Here is a 16,260-nt window from a genome sequence, read left to right on the forward strand (position 1 = left end):
AGGACATAAATCAGAAAGCCGCATCTAGGTGGCACCAAGCTTGGGATGTGGAAGCAGGCAATCCGTAAGGGAACGCTGAGGTTGTTGGGCTTGTGGGGAAGAGGTAGACTGGGAATTTCAACAATTTGTTACCTCCAACATGGACCATTCCAACACTTCTTTCTCAGCCTCCAACCCTGCACCCTGTTTTATAAATTGCTTGGAGTTTTTTGAGAATGTAACTGGTGGATAAACGGCTGTAACCAGTGGAAAAGGATCAGTGCTGGGGCCTCAGCTATTTACAAATCTCTGATCAAGGGTTAGAGAGTAATGTGTCTGAGTTTGCTGACAAGTCAAAGCTGGGTAAGCTGTGAGGAGGACACAGAGTATAAACATACTGAGTGAATGGGCAACAAAGTCACAGATGGAGAATAAAATGTGGAGATATTCATTGAGAATAGGCGAATATTTTTTAACTAGCAAATGTTGATGTTCGGAGAGACTTGGCCGTGCTGATACACAGAGCACAAAGGTCCAGACCTTCTGTCAGACACCAGGCCAACCGCAGGAGCCACGCAAAGGCTCCCCTCCCACGTTCCACTGACTTTCTGAAGATGTCCCAGGAGTTGTAGACTTTGGCTGGTTCTAACTTACTGAGTGACAGTGAGCGGGAGTGACAGTGAGCGGGAGTGACAGTGAGCGGGAGTGACAGGGAGCGGGAGTGACAGGGAGCGGGAGGGACAGGGAGCGGGAGTGACAGGGAGCGGGAGTGACAGTGAGCGGGAGTGACAGGGAGCGGGAGGGACAGGGAGCGGGAGGGACAGGGAGCGGGAGGGACAGGGAGCGGGAGGGACAGTGAGCGGAAGGGACAGTGAGAGGGAGGGACAGTGAGAGGGAGGGAGGGACAGTGAGCGGGAGTGACAGTGAGAGGGAGTGACAGTGAGCGGGAGTGGCAGTGAGAGGGAGGGACAGGGAGTGGGAGGGACAGAGAGTGGGAGGGACAGGGAGTGGGAGGGACAGAGTGGGAGGGAGGGACAGTGAGTGGGAGGGACAGTGAGTGGGTGGGACTGAGTGGGTGGCGGGAGAGTGGGAGTGACTGAGTGGGAGGGACAGTGAGTGAGAGGAAGCACAGTGAATGAGGACAGTGAGATCAGGGACAGTGAGTGGGAGGAGGGACAGTGAGTGAGAGGCACAGTGAGTGGGAGGGGAGACAGAGTGTCCCCGCTCTGGGATATACCACATCCCATGGCAGTATTTTGAAAAGGAACAGGGGGACGTGTGATTTCCAAACATTGAACCCAGAGCTAACATATCTAAAGCTGAATTTGTCCGCGTGGGAAGTGTGGGATTTTAAAAGTGAGTGAATTTGCACAGTAATTAATTCTTCATTCACATTGTGCTGAAAAAGCTGCAACTGTGGGAAATCCAGAGAGAAAGTTTTTTAAGGTGAAAACAGTGATGAGTCTCTCCTTCCAGCCCCTCCCTCGGAAACTCGTTAATTTTAACCTGAGGCTGGTTATTTTCTCGGATCTAAATCGTTCGTTATTCCTTGGCTTGTCAGAAATTCCTAATCAGCCTCCGGGTCAGGAAGGTGCTTGTCAGAGTGGATATGGAGAGAGTGAGAGACTCAGGCTAGCCAAGGTGTGTATTATAGACCTCCCCGGGGCTATGGAACCTTCTACACACACAGCTCGACTTACCTCGCAGGATCACTGCTACCCTGTGAGGCAGGCAGTATTAGCTCAGACGCGTGTGTGGGTAGCACTGTGTCACCCCATGCCAGGGCCAGTGTCCCCTGGGTGTTGTGTGTGTATGAAATCTGCCTGACACCCCCCCGCCCCCCGATCCATGCAGCGAGTGTATTTACTTTTCTGTTCTGGCACTTTCTCTTCCTCCTGCTTGCCGACATCTTGCTGATTTTTACTGAATAAAATCTTGTGTTTGCCACGTTGTGACTTGCTGTTTCTGTCTGATACATTTCAGCGGCACCGGGTAAGGCAGCCCAGGAGAATCAGTGGCCAGGTCCCAGTGAGATCCTGAGATAGAGAGACCTGGTAGTGGGGGGGGAGGGGGGGGGTAGGTGATTTCAACAATACCAACTGTGAGGAGCAGTCCATAGTACTGTCCACCTGGGAATGTAGAGAGAGATTGGGTCATCCTTACCCTGCTCCTAACGCCATGCTGAGTAGCGTGCTGTCACTCTGTGGGAGCTGGCAGAATGATCTAGAGCTTTGGGCAAGACGCCAAGAGGTTAGACCAGAAGTAGAGGTGGGATAACTGAGAATCAGTGCCTCTGGGACAGCGGCAGTGAGAGTGTGAACTATCTGCAGAGAGACAGAGGCAATGTGAGAGGGTGGGGAGGAGGAGAGGCAGTGAATGAGCAGAATGCTCACAGAAAGTCACCATCTTGGCTCACAATCACTGCTGCTTAGTGCAGGGAAAGTGTGTCTGAGAATAATTAGAGCCTCCTGTAGAACCAGCAGTATCCAGGAAGCCTGAGTGCTAATCTATTTGAGGTGTTTGCGATGACTGAATGGGCAGAGACCCTTTCCCCAGTGGGAGAACGAGGATGTGTGGCCTCAAAACCAGGAATGAGGTCAGGAAGCATTTCTTCACACAGGTTGTAGAAATCTAGAACACTCTCCCCAAAAAAGTCAACTGAAAATGTCACAATGGAGGTTGACAGAGTTTGTTAGGTTAAAGGGCAAAGGTGAGTGGATGAACTGTGGATCCAGATCAGCCATGAAGCATTGGAATGGGAAACCCGGCTGTCTCGCTGTCAATTGTTTTATGGGCGGCATGGTGGCACAGTGGTTAGCACTGCTGCCTCACAGCGCCAGGGATCAGGTTTCGATTCCCAGCTTGGGTCACTGAATCATGTGTGGAGTTTGTACGTTCTCCCCGTGTCTGCATGGGCTTCCTCCGGGTGCTCCGGTCTCCTTCCACAGTCCAAAAGACATGCTGGTTAGGTGCATTGACCCAAACAAGCGCCAGAGTGTGGCGACTAGGGGAATTTCACAGTAACTTCATTGAAGTGTTCATGTCACTTACTTGTGACTAAGACTTTAAGGAAGCTCCGCAGTTGCTCGGAGCAGCTCTGAATCCGTGTTGGGATAATAAAGGATGGCCCAGTTCTCTAAATCAAACCAGCTGCTTTATTGCGACTAAACTTCTCAAACTGATCAGCAGTAACGAATGTTAAAACAGCGACAGCATTACATCAGCCTGAGCGGTAACACCAATCACTCTGAATAACGTGGCAACACCCCCCCCCCACTCTGGGCAGTGCCTACATTCCCATCCCCGGCAGTGTTGGTCTCTGGGGTTTCACTCAGCAATCAGACCAGAAACAGGTACGGGGTGACGTGGCAATGTGGGGGCAGGAAGGGAGGGAGAGAATAGGGGAGGGGGTTTGGCGGGGGAGAGGGTGGGCTGGGGGGGGGGGGGGGAAGGGGGTGGGCTGGGGGGGGGAAAAGAGGGTGGGCTGGGGGGGGAGGGAGAGGGCTGGGGGGGTGAAGGGGGCTGGGCTGGGGGGAAGGGGAGTGGGAAGGTGTAGGGGGGAGGAGTGGGAGGGTGGGGGGAGGAGTGGGAGGGTGGGGGGAGGAGTGGGAGGGTGGGGGGAGGAGTGGGAGGGTGGAGTGGGAGGGTGGGGGGAGGAGTGGGAGGGTGGGGGGAGGGGTGGGAGGGTGGGGGGAGGGGTGGGAGGGTGGGGGGAGGGGTGGGAGGGTGGGGGAGGGGTGGGAGGGTGGGGGGAGGGGTGGGAGGGTGGGGGGAGGGGTGGGGGGAGGAGTGGGAGGGTGGGGGGAGGAGTGGGAGGGTGGGGGGAGGAGTGGGAGGGTGGGGGGAGGAGTGGGAGGGTGGGGGGAGGAGTGGGAGGGTGGGGGGAGGAGTGGGAGGGTGGGGGGAGGAGTGGGAGGGTGGGGGGAGGAGTGGGAGGGTGGGGGGAGGAGTGGGAGGGTGGGGGGAGGGGTGGGAGGGTGGGGGGAGGAGTGGGAGGGTGGGGGAGGAGTGGGAGGGTGGGGGGAGGAGTGGGAGGGTGGGGGGAGGAGTGGGAGGGTGGGGGGAGGAGTGGGAGGGTGGGGGGAGGAGTGGGAGGGTAGTGGGAGGGTGGGGGGAGGAGTGGGAGGGTGGGGGGAGGAGTGGGTGGGTGGGGGGAGGTGTGGGTGGGTGGGGGGAGGTGTGGGTGGGTGGGGGGAGGTGTGGGTGGGTGGGGGGAGGTGTGGGTGGGTGGGGGGAGGTGTGGGTGGGTGGGGGAGGTGCGGTGAGGTGCGAGTGGGTGGGGGGAAGTGTGGGTGGGTGGGCGGAGGTGTGGGTGGGTGGGGAGAGGTGTGGGTGGGTGGGGAGAGGTGTGGGTGGGTGGGGAGAGGTGTGGGTGGGTGGGGAGAGGTGTGGGAGGGTGGGGCGAGGTGTGGGAGGGTGGGGAGAGGTGTGGGTGGGTGGAGGGGGAAGGTGTGGGTGGGGGGGAAGTGCAGGTGGGTGTGGGGAGGTGCGAGTGGGTGGGGGGAGGTGCGGGTGGGTGGGGGGGGAGGTGTGGGTGGGTGGGTGGGGAAGGTGTGGGTGGGGAAGGTGTGGGTGGGGAAGGTGTGGGTGGGTGGGTGGGGAAGGTGTGGGTGGGTGGGTGGGGAAGGTGTGGGTGGGTGGGTGGGGAAGGTGTGGGTGGGTGGGGGGGGGGAGCTGTGGGTGGGTGGGGGGGAGGTGTGGGTGGGTGGGGGGAGGGTGTGGGTGGGTGGGGGGAGGGGGTGGGATGGGGAGAAAATGAAGAATTCTTTGACAGCTCAATATTCCAAACGTTGTCACTGCACCCCCTGTTCCCACCCCATGTCCTCCCCTCCCCCCCATCTCCCCACCCTCTGCACCCACCCCCTGTCCCACCCTAACCCTAACCATCCCCCCCTCCCCTCCCCCTCTCCCCCCTCCCCCTCTATTCAGAGACTGGACAACATTGCCCTGTATTGTCACTGCTTGAGCCGTCCACTGACACACTGCAGTGAGCATTGTTCGTGTTCGCACCTCACTGGTCCTAATGAACAAACACTGCCGAGCACCGCTGCCTCACAGCACCAGGGATCCAGCTTCAATTCTGACTTCAGGTCACTGTCTGTGTGGAGTTTGCACATTCTCCCCGTGTCTGCATGGATTTCCTCCGGATGCTCCGGTATCCTCCCACAGTCCAAAGGTGTGTGGGTTAGGTGGATTGGCCATGGGAAATGTGCGGGGTTATGGGGATAGGGTGGAGGAGAGTTGGTGCAGAATCAATGGGCTGAATGGCCTCTTTCTGCACTGTAGGGGTTTTCTGGTTCTGACCCATTTGTTACTGCCTGTGATGAAGCTGCCATGTAGGGAATGCCATCAGCTTTCGGGAAATAGATACATTAAAAACAAACCTTGAGCGTAAAGATTTATCTTTGGGTGTGAGCTGGTACCAAGCACTGATTCCAAACCCAGTAATCGCTTCCAACATTATCAAAAGACTATCAAAAAGAGTTTGAGCTTCAATGACTGGGAATATGGACCATCAGCGCCCTCAGCTGGCGAGTCCCCCATACATCAGTCACCTTAAAAATCAACGCAAGCTTTCACTTTGCTGAAATATCACTTGCAGAAAAGGCTCAGCTCAGTGCTTCTCTCCCCATTTCCACGCCTGCCTCAGTCTGCCACCTCACTGTAGTAATATTTCTGAGCACTCTCGGACATCTTCCATCCCCCGGCACGGAACTCAATAATCTCCAAGAGCAACAAGCGGGACAGAGAGGACGGCTGGTGCTGCAGCAAGAAGCCATCTCGTAACTGGCAGAAGAGATCATCCATCCTCTGAGTGTTCATCTTCTGTAACTGCTCCCCAATACGATGCAACTGCAACACCAGACAGTCCACCTAGAGTGGGGAACAGACAGAGACGGCAATCAGCCCATCTACAGATAGAGAGAGGGAACGGGGGGGGGATGGTGAGAGAGAGTTTAACTTAAAACAGTGGTACACCTAATAGTTTTTAAAAGTGAAAAGGTAGAAGTAGAAATTGTAATTTGTGGAATTGTAAATTCAGGTAAAGGGAAAATCAAAAGGTGCAAAGTAATTAAACCAGGAAAAAGAAATTTAAAAATGAGCAGGGGGAGAGGTTTACGTTGTGTGTTTAAGTTAGATAAATTAATGGAATATAGCAAACAGACTGAATGAATTGTAGACACAATTCAACTTGGAAGCTATGGTGAACTAGACATGACTGAGACATGGATGCAAGACCATCAGGACTGGGAATCAAATCAATCAGGTTCAAAAGTCGACAGGAAACATTGAGAAAATAGCAGAGAGGGAGTAGTAACCGTGCTGGTTAAGAGTAAAATCATTTGAATGATTAAAGAAAGGATGGAATGAAAGGTAAGCAGATGGTGGAGACTTCCTGGGCTGAATGAGAAAATAGAAAAGGATTTAAGACAGTTTTGGGAGTTGTGTTTGGACACCTGACAAAGTGTAGATTATATCCCTGTGGAACAGAGCCAGAATGATTTAAATGGGTGATTTTAACTTGTGTCTAAATTGGGGTCAGCAGATTAGTGCATGTCAGAAAGGTAATACATTTCTGGAGTTTGTCCAGAGTAGTTTGCTACAGTAACATGTCGTGGAAGCAAGGAGCTAGCATGTTACATCAGATATAGCAATGCGCCACATCAAATTAACAGCCTAAACGGTGCATGAACAATCGTCTCATAGTGATCATAATATGATTGAGTTTAACACACAAACACAATGGCAGAAAGACAGTTTAACTGGTTAAACTCTAAAGAATTGGGAGAAAGAATAGCGACAAGATTCTTGATTTAGGTATGGCTGAGTTCACATAATGAGACACAGGATCACTGAGTGACACCAAAAAGAATCTGATACAAAACCAGTTTATACCCCTCAGAGGCAAGTGCTGTACTTGCCAAAGATAACAGCCACAATTGCATTTTTTGAGGAGGTGACTAAAATTATTAACAAGGGAGGGGCTGTGGATGTTGTCTACATGGACTTTAGTAAGGCATTTGGAAAGGTCCCTCATGGCAGGCTGGTACAAAAGATTAAATCTCATGGGATCAACTAGCTGGATGGATTCAGAACTGGCTTGGCCACAGAAGACAGAGGGTAGTGGTGGAAGGGTGTTTTTCTGAATGGAGGTCTATAACGAGTGGTGTTCCGTAGGGATCAGTGCTCGGACCTCTGCTGTTTGTAATATATATAAATGACTTGGAAGAAAACGTAGCTGGTCTGATTAGCAAGTTTGTGGATGATACTAAGATTGGCGGAGTTGCGGATAGTGAAGAAGATTGTCAGAGAATACAGCAGGATATAGATAGGCTGGAAAATTGGGCGGAGAAATGGCAGATGGAATTTAAGCTGGACAAATGCGAGGTGAGGCATTTTGGTAAATCCAATTCAGATGGGAGCTATAAAATAAATGGCAGAATCAGGAGCATTGACACACAGAGAGATCTGGGAGTGCAGGTCCACAGATCCTTAAAAGTGGCAGCACAGGTGGAAAAGGTAGTGAAGAAAGTATATGGCATGCTTGCCTTCATTGGCTGGGGCATCGAGTAGAAAAGGTGGAAAATTATGTTACAGTTGTATAAAACGTTGGTTAGGCCATATTTGGAATATTGGGTCCAATTCTGGAAAGATGGAGGCTGAGGGGTGACTGGATGGAAGTTTGTAAAATTATGAGAGGTATAGATAAGGTGAACAATTGGAAGCTTTTTTCCTAGGGCAGAAATGATAATTACAAGGTGGCACAAGCTCAAGATGGGGGGGGGGGGAGGGGGGGGAGGTTCAGTGGAGATGTGTGGGGAAGTTTTTTACACAGAGGGTGCTGGTGGCCTGGAATGCACTGCCAAGTGAGATGGTTAGAGTCATAAAGGTTTACAGCGTGGAAACAGGCCCTTCGGCCCAACTTGTCCGTGCCACCCTTTTTTTTGAAACCCTTAAGCTAGTCCCAATTGCCCGCATTTGGCCCATATCCCTCTATACCCATCTTACCCATGTAACTATCTAAATGCTTTATAAAAGACAAAATTGTACCTGCCTCTATTTCTACCTCTGGCAGCTTGTTCTAGACACTCACCACCCTCCGTGTGAAATAATTGCCCCTCTGGACCCTTTCGTATCTCTCCCCCACTCACCTTAAAACCTATGCCCTCTTGTTTCAGACTCCCCTACCTTTGGGAAAAGATATCGACTATCTAGCTGATCTATGCCCCTCATTATTTTATAGACCTCTACAAGATCACCACTCAGCTCCAGCCTCTCCTTATAACTCAAACCATCAAGTCTCGGTGGCATCCTAGTAAATCTTTTCTGCACTCTTTCTAGTTTAATAATATCCTTTCTATAATAGGGTGACCAGAACTGTACACAGTATTCCAAGTGTGGCCTGACCAATATCTTGTACAACTTCAACAAGACGTCCCAACTCCTACATTCAATGTTCTGACCAATGAAACCAAGCATGCTGAATGCCTTCTTCACCACTCTGTCCACCTGTGACTCCACTTTCAAGGAACTCTGAACCTGCACCCCTAGATCTCATTGTTCTGTAACTCTCCCCAACGCCCTACCATTAAGTGAGTAAGTCCTGCCCTGGTTCAATCTACCAAAATGCATCACCTCGCATTTATCTAAATTAAACTCCATCTGCCATTCGTCAGCCCACTGGCCCAATTGATCAAGATCCCATTGCAATCTGAGATAACCTTCTTCACTGTCCACTATGCCATCAATCTTGGTGTCATCTGCAAACTTACTAATCATGCCTCCTACATTCTCATCCAAATCATTAATATAAATGACAAATAACAGTGGACCCAGCACTGATCCCTGAGGCACACCACTGGTCACAGACCTCCAGTTTGAAAAACAACCCTCTATAACCACCCTCTAGTTTCTATCATCAAGCCAATTTTGTATCTATTTAGCTACCTCACCTGGGTCCCATGAGATTTCACCTTATGCAACAACCTACCATGCGGTACCTTGGTGCCTTGCTAAAGTCCATGTAGGCAACATCAACTGCACTGCCCTCATCTACCTTCTTGGTTACCCCTTCAAAAAACTCAATCAAATTTGTAAGACATTATTTTCCACCCTCAAAAGCATGCTGACTGTTCCTAATCAGTCCTTGCGTCTCTAAATGCCTGTAGATCCTGTCTCTCAAAATACCTTCCAACAACTTACCCACCACAGATGTGAGGCTCACTGGCCTGTAATTCCCAGGCTTTTCCCTGCAGTCCTTTTTAAACAAAGGCACAACATTTGCCACTCTCCAATCTTCAGGCACCTCACCTGTGACTATTGATGATTCAAATATCTCTGCTTAGGGGACCCGCAATTTCCTCCCTAGCCTCTCATAATGTCTGGGGATACACTTCATCAGGTCCCGAGGATTTATCTATCTTGGAAGCTTTAAGACTTCCAGCACCTCCTTCTCTGCTATATATACAGATTGAGGCAGATACGTCAGCCACATTTAAGACTTATCTTGATAGGCATATGAACAAATGGGGAATACAGGGATATAGCGGTTGGTCTAGATTGGTAAACGTGATGGTGCAGGCTTGGAGGACAGAAGGGCCTGTTCCTGTGCTGTACTGGTCTTTGTTTTTTGTTCTAGTTGCTTGAAGAAGTGAGAGGCATCATCAAACTGAGAGAAAAAGCAAACTAAAATGCAAGAAGTAACACAGGTCTTGGTGAATGGGAATAAACAAAGAACAGTAAAGGGTGCCCAAGCAGAAAGTAACAGTTACAAAAAGGGAAGTTAAAGCGATATCAAAATCAACACAATTTTTGGAATTATATTGGGAAAAAAGTCAGTCAGAAGCAATGTTGAAAACGGTGAACAGTGATATTGTCAATGAAGATGCTGCCACAGGCTGGACATTTACTTTGTGTGTCAGCATTTCCTGTGGAGGTCAGCATGCCGGAAATCCCAAGGAACCGAATATTAAATTGGGGATAGGGTCTCCACAAAACTGACATAACCAAACCAATAGTAATGAAGAAATAATAATGATAAACAAGACAAAGCCCCAGGGACAAAGGTGAGAACATCATAGAAACCCTACAGTACAGAAGGAGGCCATTCGGCCCATCGAGTCTGCACCGACCACAATCCCACCCAGGCCCTACCCCCACATATTTACCCACTAATCCCTCTAACCTACGCACCTCAGGACTCTAAGGGGCAATTTTTTTTTAACCTGGCCAATCAACCTAACCCGCACATCTTTGGACTGTGGGAGGAAACCGGAGCACCCGGAGGAAACCCACGCAGACACGAGGAGAATGTGCAAACTCCACACAGACAATGACCCGAGCCGGGAATCGAACCCGGGACCCTGGAGCTGTGAAGCAGCAGTGCTAACCACTGCGCTACCGTGCCGCCCCATCATCGCAGAGGCACGAACCAGAATCTTCCAAACTTCATCCATTCACCCAGCTCTCTGAGTGAGCAACTCACCCAGTTCCATTCTCCCACCTTCTCCCCGAAACCCTGAACATTCATTCTTTTCCAATAACTGATTCCCTTTTGGAAGCTTTGATTGAACCTGCTGCCATCACATTCTCAGACAGTGCATTCCAGATCCTAACCACTCGCTGTGTGAATCTGTCTTCACCACACTCTGTGTATTCCAGACTGTAACCACTTGCTGTGTGAATCTGTCTCCACCACACTCTCAGACAGTGCATTCCAGATCCGAACCACTCACTGAATTCCTGATCCTAACCACTCACTGTGTGAATTTGTCTCCACAACACTCTCAGACAGTGCATTCCAGATCCCCACCACTCGCTGTGTGAATCTGTCTCCACCACACTCTCGGACAGTACATTATACATCGTAATGTTTTTGGAGGTTGGTAAGAGTTGATCAACTGGCAGAGTCCACAGGCTCAGCAATGGAAAGGCAGGTTAAGACGGGAGAATGGTGTCCACACTGGGCAAATAGACAGATGATGGGGGGATGGGGAAGTTGGTGTTGTTGCTCATGAGGAGGTGGCACAGAGGTGCCTCAAGGAGACACTATCGAGAGGAGCGGAGGGAAGCGGATCTAACAGAGAGTCAATGGCATGGAAACAAGACAACAGACCGGCTGAGTAGAACCAAAGTGGGGTTCGGTGGATTGGCCATGCTAAATTGCCCCTTAGCATCAGGGGGACTAGTGGGGTAAATATGTGAGGTTATGGGGATAGGGCCAGGGTGGATTGTTGTCAGTGCAGACTCGATGGGCCGAATAGCCTCCTTCTGCACAGGAGGGATTCTATGATTCTAAAGTCTGCAATAGAGATGTGAGAGAGCAGCAAGTCCGAGAGGAGAGAAATGAAAGGATGTGTGACCAGACAGGAGATAAAGAGAACAGACATAAAAACAGGAAGACGAAAGTCAAAATAGATGCACAGAGCATTGAGAGAAGGAAACAAGACCCAGATCATCAGACAGAGACAGGGAATCAGGGATGCAGGGTCATCCAGTGTATCTGAACTCGATTCCTTCCTCACCTCCTCTTCATTCTGTAGGGAATCAGATTGGGTGAGACGCATCAAACAGTCATAGACAGGGTTAACCAGCGCCATCATGGGCATGTTATTGACCTGAAATAGAAAACAGGAGTCAGAGGCCTGGTACACCCTTCATAAAAGCTCCATTCCCAAACTGAACACCAATAACCCACTCTGGGCTGCCTAGGGTTCAATGTGGTCAATGCCACCTGACCTGGGCAGCATCTCGATGACCTGATTAGGGATGGACGGGGAACTCAACACGTTTTCCACTGCCCTTTCCCAATGATGTGCCAGTATGTGGTCTTCCCGAGGTTGCTGAGCCACTACGGTCGGGATTTATCTTAACCTCTCCAGGAAGATGGGGAGCACATCAACGTTCTTACACTCAGTAACCTGCTGCATTTATATAACGGCTCTGGCCATTATGCTGAGCAAGAAGTTTAACAACACCAGGTTAAAGTCCAACAGGTGTATTTGGTAGCAAAAGCCACACAAGCTTTCGGAGCCTTAAGCCCCTTCTTCAGGTGAGTGGGAATTCTGTTCACAATCAGGGCATATAAAGACACAAACTCAATTTACAGAATAATGGTTGGAGTGCGAATACTTACAGCTAATCAAGTCTTTAAGATACAGACAATGTGAGTGGAGAGAGCATCAAGACAGGCTAAAGAGATGTGTACTGTCTCCAGACAAGACAGCCAGTGAGACTCTGCAGGTCCAGGCAAGCTGTGGGGATTACAGATAGTGTGACATGAACCCAATATCCCGGTTGAGGCCGTTCTCATGTGTGCGGAACTTGGCTATCAGTTTCTGCTCAGTGACTCTGCGCCGTCGTGTGTCGTGAAGGCTGCCTTGGAGAACGCTTACCCGAATATCAGAGGCCGAATGCCCGTGACCGCTGAAGTGCTCCCCAACAGGAAGAGAACAGTCTTGCCTGGTGATTGTCGAGCGGTGTTCATTCATCCGTTGTCGCAGCGTCCGCATGGTTTCCCCAATGTACCATGCGTTGGCCGAGTTGCAAGAGTATGTACCGTGTACCTGGTGGATGGTGTTCTCACATGAGATGATGGCATCTGTGTCGATGATCCGGCACGTCTTGCAGAGGTTGCTGTGGCAGGGTTGTGTGGTGTCATGGTCACTGTTCTCCGGAAGGCTGGGTAGTTTGCAGCGGACAATGGTCTGTTTGAAGGCAAGAAGTGGGGGTGTGGGGATGGCCTTGGCGAGATGTTTGTCTTCATCAATGACATGTTGAAGGCTCCGGAGGAGATGCCGTAGCTTCTCCGCTCCGGGGAAGTACTGGACGACGAAGGGTACTCTGTCCACCGTGTCCCGTGTTTGTCTTCTGAGGAGGTCGGTGCGGTTTTTCGCTGTGGCGCGTCGGACCTGTCGATCAGTGAGTTGAGCGCCATATCCTGTTCTTATGAGGGCATCTTTCAGCGTCTGGGGGTGTCTGTTGCGATCCTCCTCATCTGAGCAGATCCTGTGTATTCGGAGGGCTTGTCTGTAGGGGATGGCTTCTTTAACGTGTTTCGGGTGGAAGCTGGAGAAGTGGAGCATCGTGAGGCTATCCGTGGGCTTGCGGTATAGTGAGGTGCTGAGGTGACCGTCCTTAATGGAGATGCGTGTGTCCAAGAATGCAACTGATTCCGGGGAGTAGTCTATGGTGAGTCTGATGGTGGGATGCAACTTGTTGATGTCATCATATAGTTGTTTCAGTGATTGCTCACCATGAGCAATTTGACAACTCATCCGCTTCATCCTGGACCACAATGTCTTCACCTTCAACAACCAGTTCTTCATCCAGACACACGGAACAGCCATGGGGACCAAATTCGCACCTCAATATGCCAACATCTTCATGCACAGGTTCGAACAAGACTTCTTGACCGCACAGGGCCTTCAACCGATGCTATACACTAGATACATCGATGACATTTTCTTCCTTTGGACTCATGGTGAACAATCACTGAAACAACTATATGATGACATCAACACGTTGCATCCCACCAGCAGACTCACCATGGACTACTCTCCGGAATCGGTTGCATTCTTGGACACACGCATCTCCACTAAGGACGGTCACCTCAGCACCTCACTTTTCCGCAAGCCCACGGATAACCTCACGATGCTCCACTTCTCCAGCTTCCACCCTGAACACGTTAAAGAAGCCATCCCCTACGGACAAGCCCTCCGTATACACAGGATCTGCTCGGATGAGGATCGCAACAGACACCTCCAGACGCTGAAAGATGCCCTCATAAGAACAGGATATGGCGCTCAACTCATCGATCGACAGTTCCAACACGCCACAGTGAAAAACCGCACCAACCTCCTCAGAAGACAAACACAGGACACGGTGGACAGAGTACCCTTCGTCGTCCAGTACTTCCCTGGAGGGGAGAAGCTACGGCATCTCCTCCGGAGCCTTCAACATGTCATTGAAGAAGACAAACATCTCGCCAAGTCCATCCCCACACCCCCACTTCTTGCCTTCAAACAATCGCACAACCTCACAGACCATTGTCCGCTGCAAACTACCCAGCCTTCAGGAGAACAGTGACCACGACACCACACAACCCTGTCACAGCAACCTCTGCAAGACGTGCCGGATCATCGACACAGATGCCATCATCTCACGTGAGAACACCATCTACCAGGTACACGGTACATACTCTTGCAACTCGGCCAACGTTGTCTACCTGATACGCTGCAGGACAGGATGTCCCGAGGCATGGTACATTGGGGAAACCATGCAGACGCTGCGACAACGGATGAATGAACACCACTCGACAATCACCAGGCAAGACTGTTCTCTTCCTGTTGGGGAGCTCTTCAGCGGTCACGGGCATTCGGCCTCTGATATTCGGGTAAGCGTTCTCCAAGGCAGCCTTCACGACACACGACGGCGCAGAGTCACTGAGCAGAAACTGATAGCCAAGTTCCGCACACATGAGAACGGCCTCAACCGGGATATTGGGTTCATGTCACACTATCTGTAATCCCCACAGCTTGCCTGGACCTGCAGAGTCTCACTGGCTGTCTTGTCTGGAGACAGTACACATCTCTTTAGCCTGTCTTGATGCTCTCTCCACTCACATTGTCTGTATCTTAAAGACTTGATTAGCTGTAAGTATTCGCACTCCAACCATTATTCTGTAAATTGAGTTTGTGTCTTTATAAGCCCTGTTTGTGAACAGAATTCCCACTCACCTGAAGAAGGGGCTTAAGGCTCCGAAAGCCTGTGTGGCTTTTGCTACCAAATAAACCTGTTGGACTTTAACCTGGTGTTGTTAAACGTCTTACTGTGTTTACCCCAGTCCAACGCCGTCATCTCCACATCATGATGCTTTGCAGCAGTGTGATCAGCGTGACTCGGTTAAACAATAAATTCCAGATCAGGTCTTGGCTACTCTCCCCACTCTCATCCAAACCTGGAGAGCTGCCATTCTGTCAGTCTGAAAGCTGCACGGATCGGGGTCTGATCTGGCCCCGGTGTAACCGTGGTTACCAGCACATTCCGATCAGAATATTAAAATCAGTACAACCTTCTCCGTCTCAGCCAGTGTAGGTCATCACAGCACCAACCAACAGCTGAAAATGTCACTCTGTCAGTCACAGGCCCAGACAGTGAGCTAGACAGGAGTGTTTTATAGTGAACGGGGTGGGGGATGTAACTGTGAGTGTTATAACTGAGTGTTAGTTGCTTCCAGGCATGGCCCAGGCACCGAGATTCTGGAATGTGAGACTCACCTTCAGGTAATCAAAGATGTTGCAGATGAAGGTGACCAGACAGACCCAATCATTCACTGAACGCTCTCGAACCTGCTCCTTCACCAGGAATTCCTGCTGCAATCGGACCAGGATGTTACGTCTGAAGTTGCTGTTCCCACTCTGCTTGTTCTCCGCCTGGAGATAAGAAGAAACAGTCTGTAATGAGGCACCAAGCCTGACCCTGGATCCCGGCCCGTACTGAGGCAACGAGCCTGACTCTGGGATCCGGCCCATACTGAGGCACCAAGCCTGACCCTGGGGTCTCGTCTATACTGAGGCAGCGAGCTTAACCCAATGAGAGTGCATGAGAAAGATTTATATTTATGCAGCATAAGTCATCTGCTCAGGTCACTCCAAAATATTTGGAACTATCGGAAGTACGGTCACTGTTGTAATGTAGGAAACATGGCAGCCAATGTGCAGAGCAAGATCCCACAGCAGCAGGGTGATAATGAGCAGGTTTCCAGTTTTTGTCTTGTTGACTAAGGGACAAATATCGGCCAGGACACTGGAACAAATTCCCCTGCTCCTCTTCAAAACAGTGGCTGGGGGATTTTGACACCAATTTGAAAGGCATCCAAGGTTTTGGTTAAACATCTTATTGGAACATAGAACATTACAGCGCAGTACAGACCCTTCGGCCCTCGATGTTGCGCCAACCTGTGAAACCAATCTAAAGCCCATCTAACCTACACTATTCCAATATCATCCATATGTTTATCCAATAACCATTTGAATGCTCTTAATATTGACGAGTCCACTACTGCTGCAGGCAGGGCATTCCACACCCTTACTACTCTCTGAGTAAAGAACCTACCTCTAACATCTGTTCTATATCTCTCACCCCTCAATTTAAAGCTATGTCCCCTTGTGTTAGCCATCACCATCCGAGGAAAAAGGCTCTCACTATCCACCCTAACTAATCCTCTGATCTTCTTGTATGCCTCTATTAAGTCACCTCTTAACCTTCTTCTCTCTAACG

General features: G+C 50.4%; 1 protein-coding gene across 4 annotated transcripts in view; it reads right to left on the bottom strand.

The window, feature by feature from the left end:
- Positions 1 to 5,364: 5,364 nt before the first annotated feature.
- Positions 5,365 to 16,260, bottom strand: part of mif4gdb (MIF4G domain containing b) — a 63,402-nt gene continuing 52,506 nt past the window's right edge. For 3 of the 4 annotated variants that reach the window (XM_078225257.1, XM_078225259.1, XM_078225258.1), the window contains 3 exons: positions 15,258 to 15,413; positions 11,505 to 11,597; positions 5,365 to 5,853 (listed from right to left, as the gene is read on the bottom strand). In XM_078225257.1, coding sequence (XP_078081383.1) covers positions 5,626 to 5,853; positions 11,505 to 11,597; positions 15,258 to 15,413 — 477 coding nt within the window. In that variant the 3' untranslated portion in view covers positions 5,365 to 5,625. The remainder of the gene's footprint in view (positions 5,854 to 11,504; positions 11,598 to 15,257; positions 15,414 to 16,260) is intronic. The other variant, XM_078225260.1, reaches the window with a different exon arrangement.

Source organism: Mustelus asterias, chromosome 12, assembly GCF_964213995.1.
Source record: "Mustelus asterias chromosome 12, sMusAst1.hap1.1, whole genome shotgun sequence".
Classification (NCBI taxonomy): domain Eukaryota; kingdom Metazoa; phylum Chordata; class Chondrichthyes; order Carcharhiniformes; family Triakidae; genus Mustelus; species Mustelus asterias.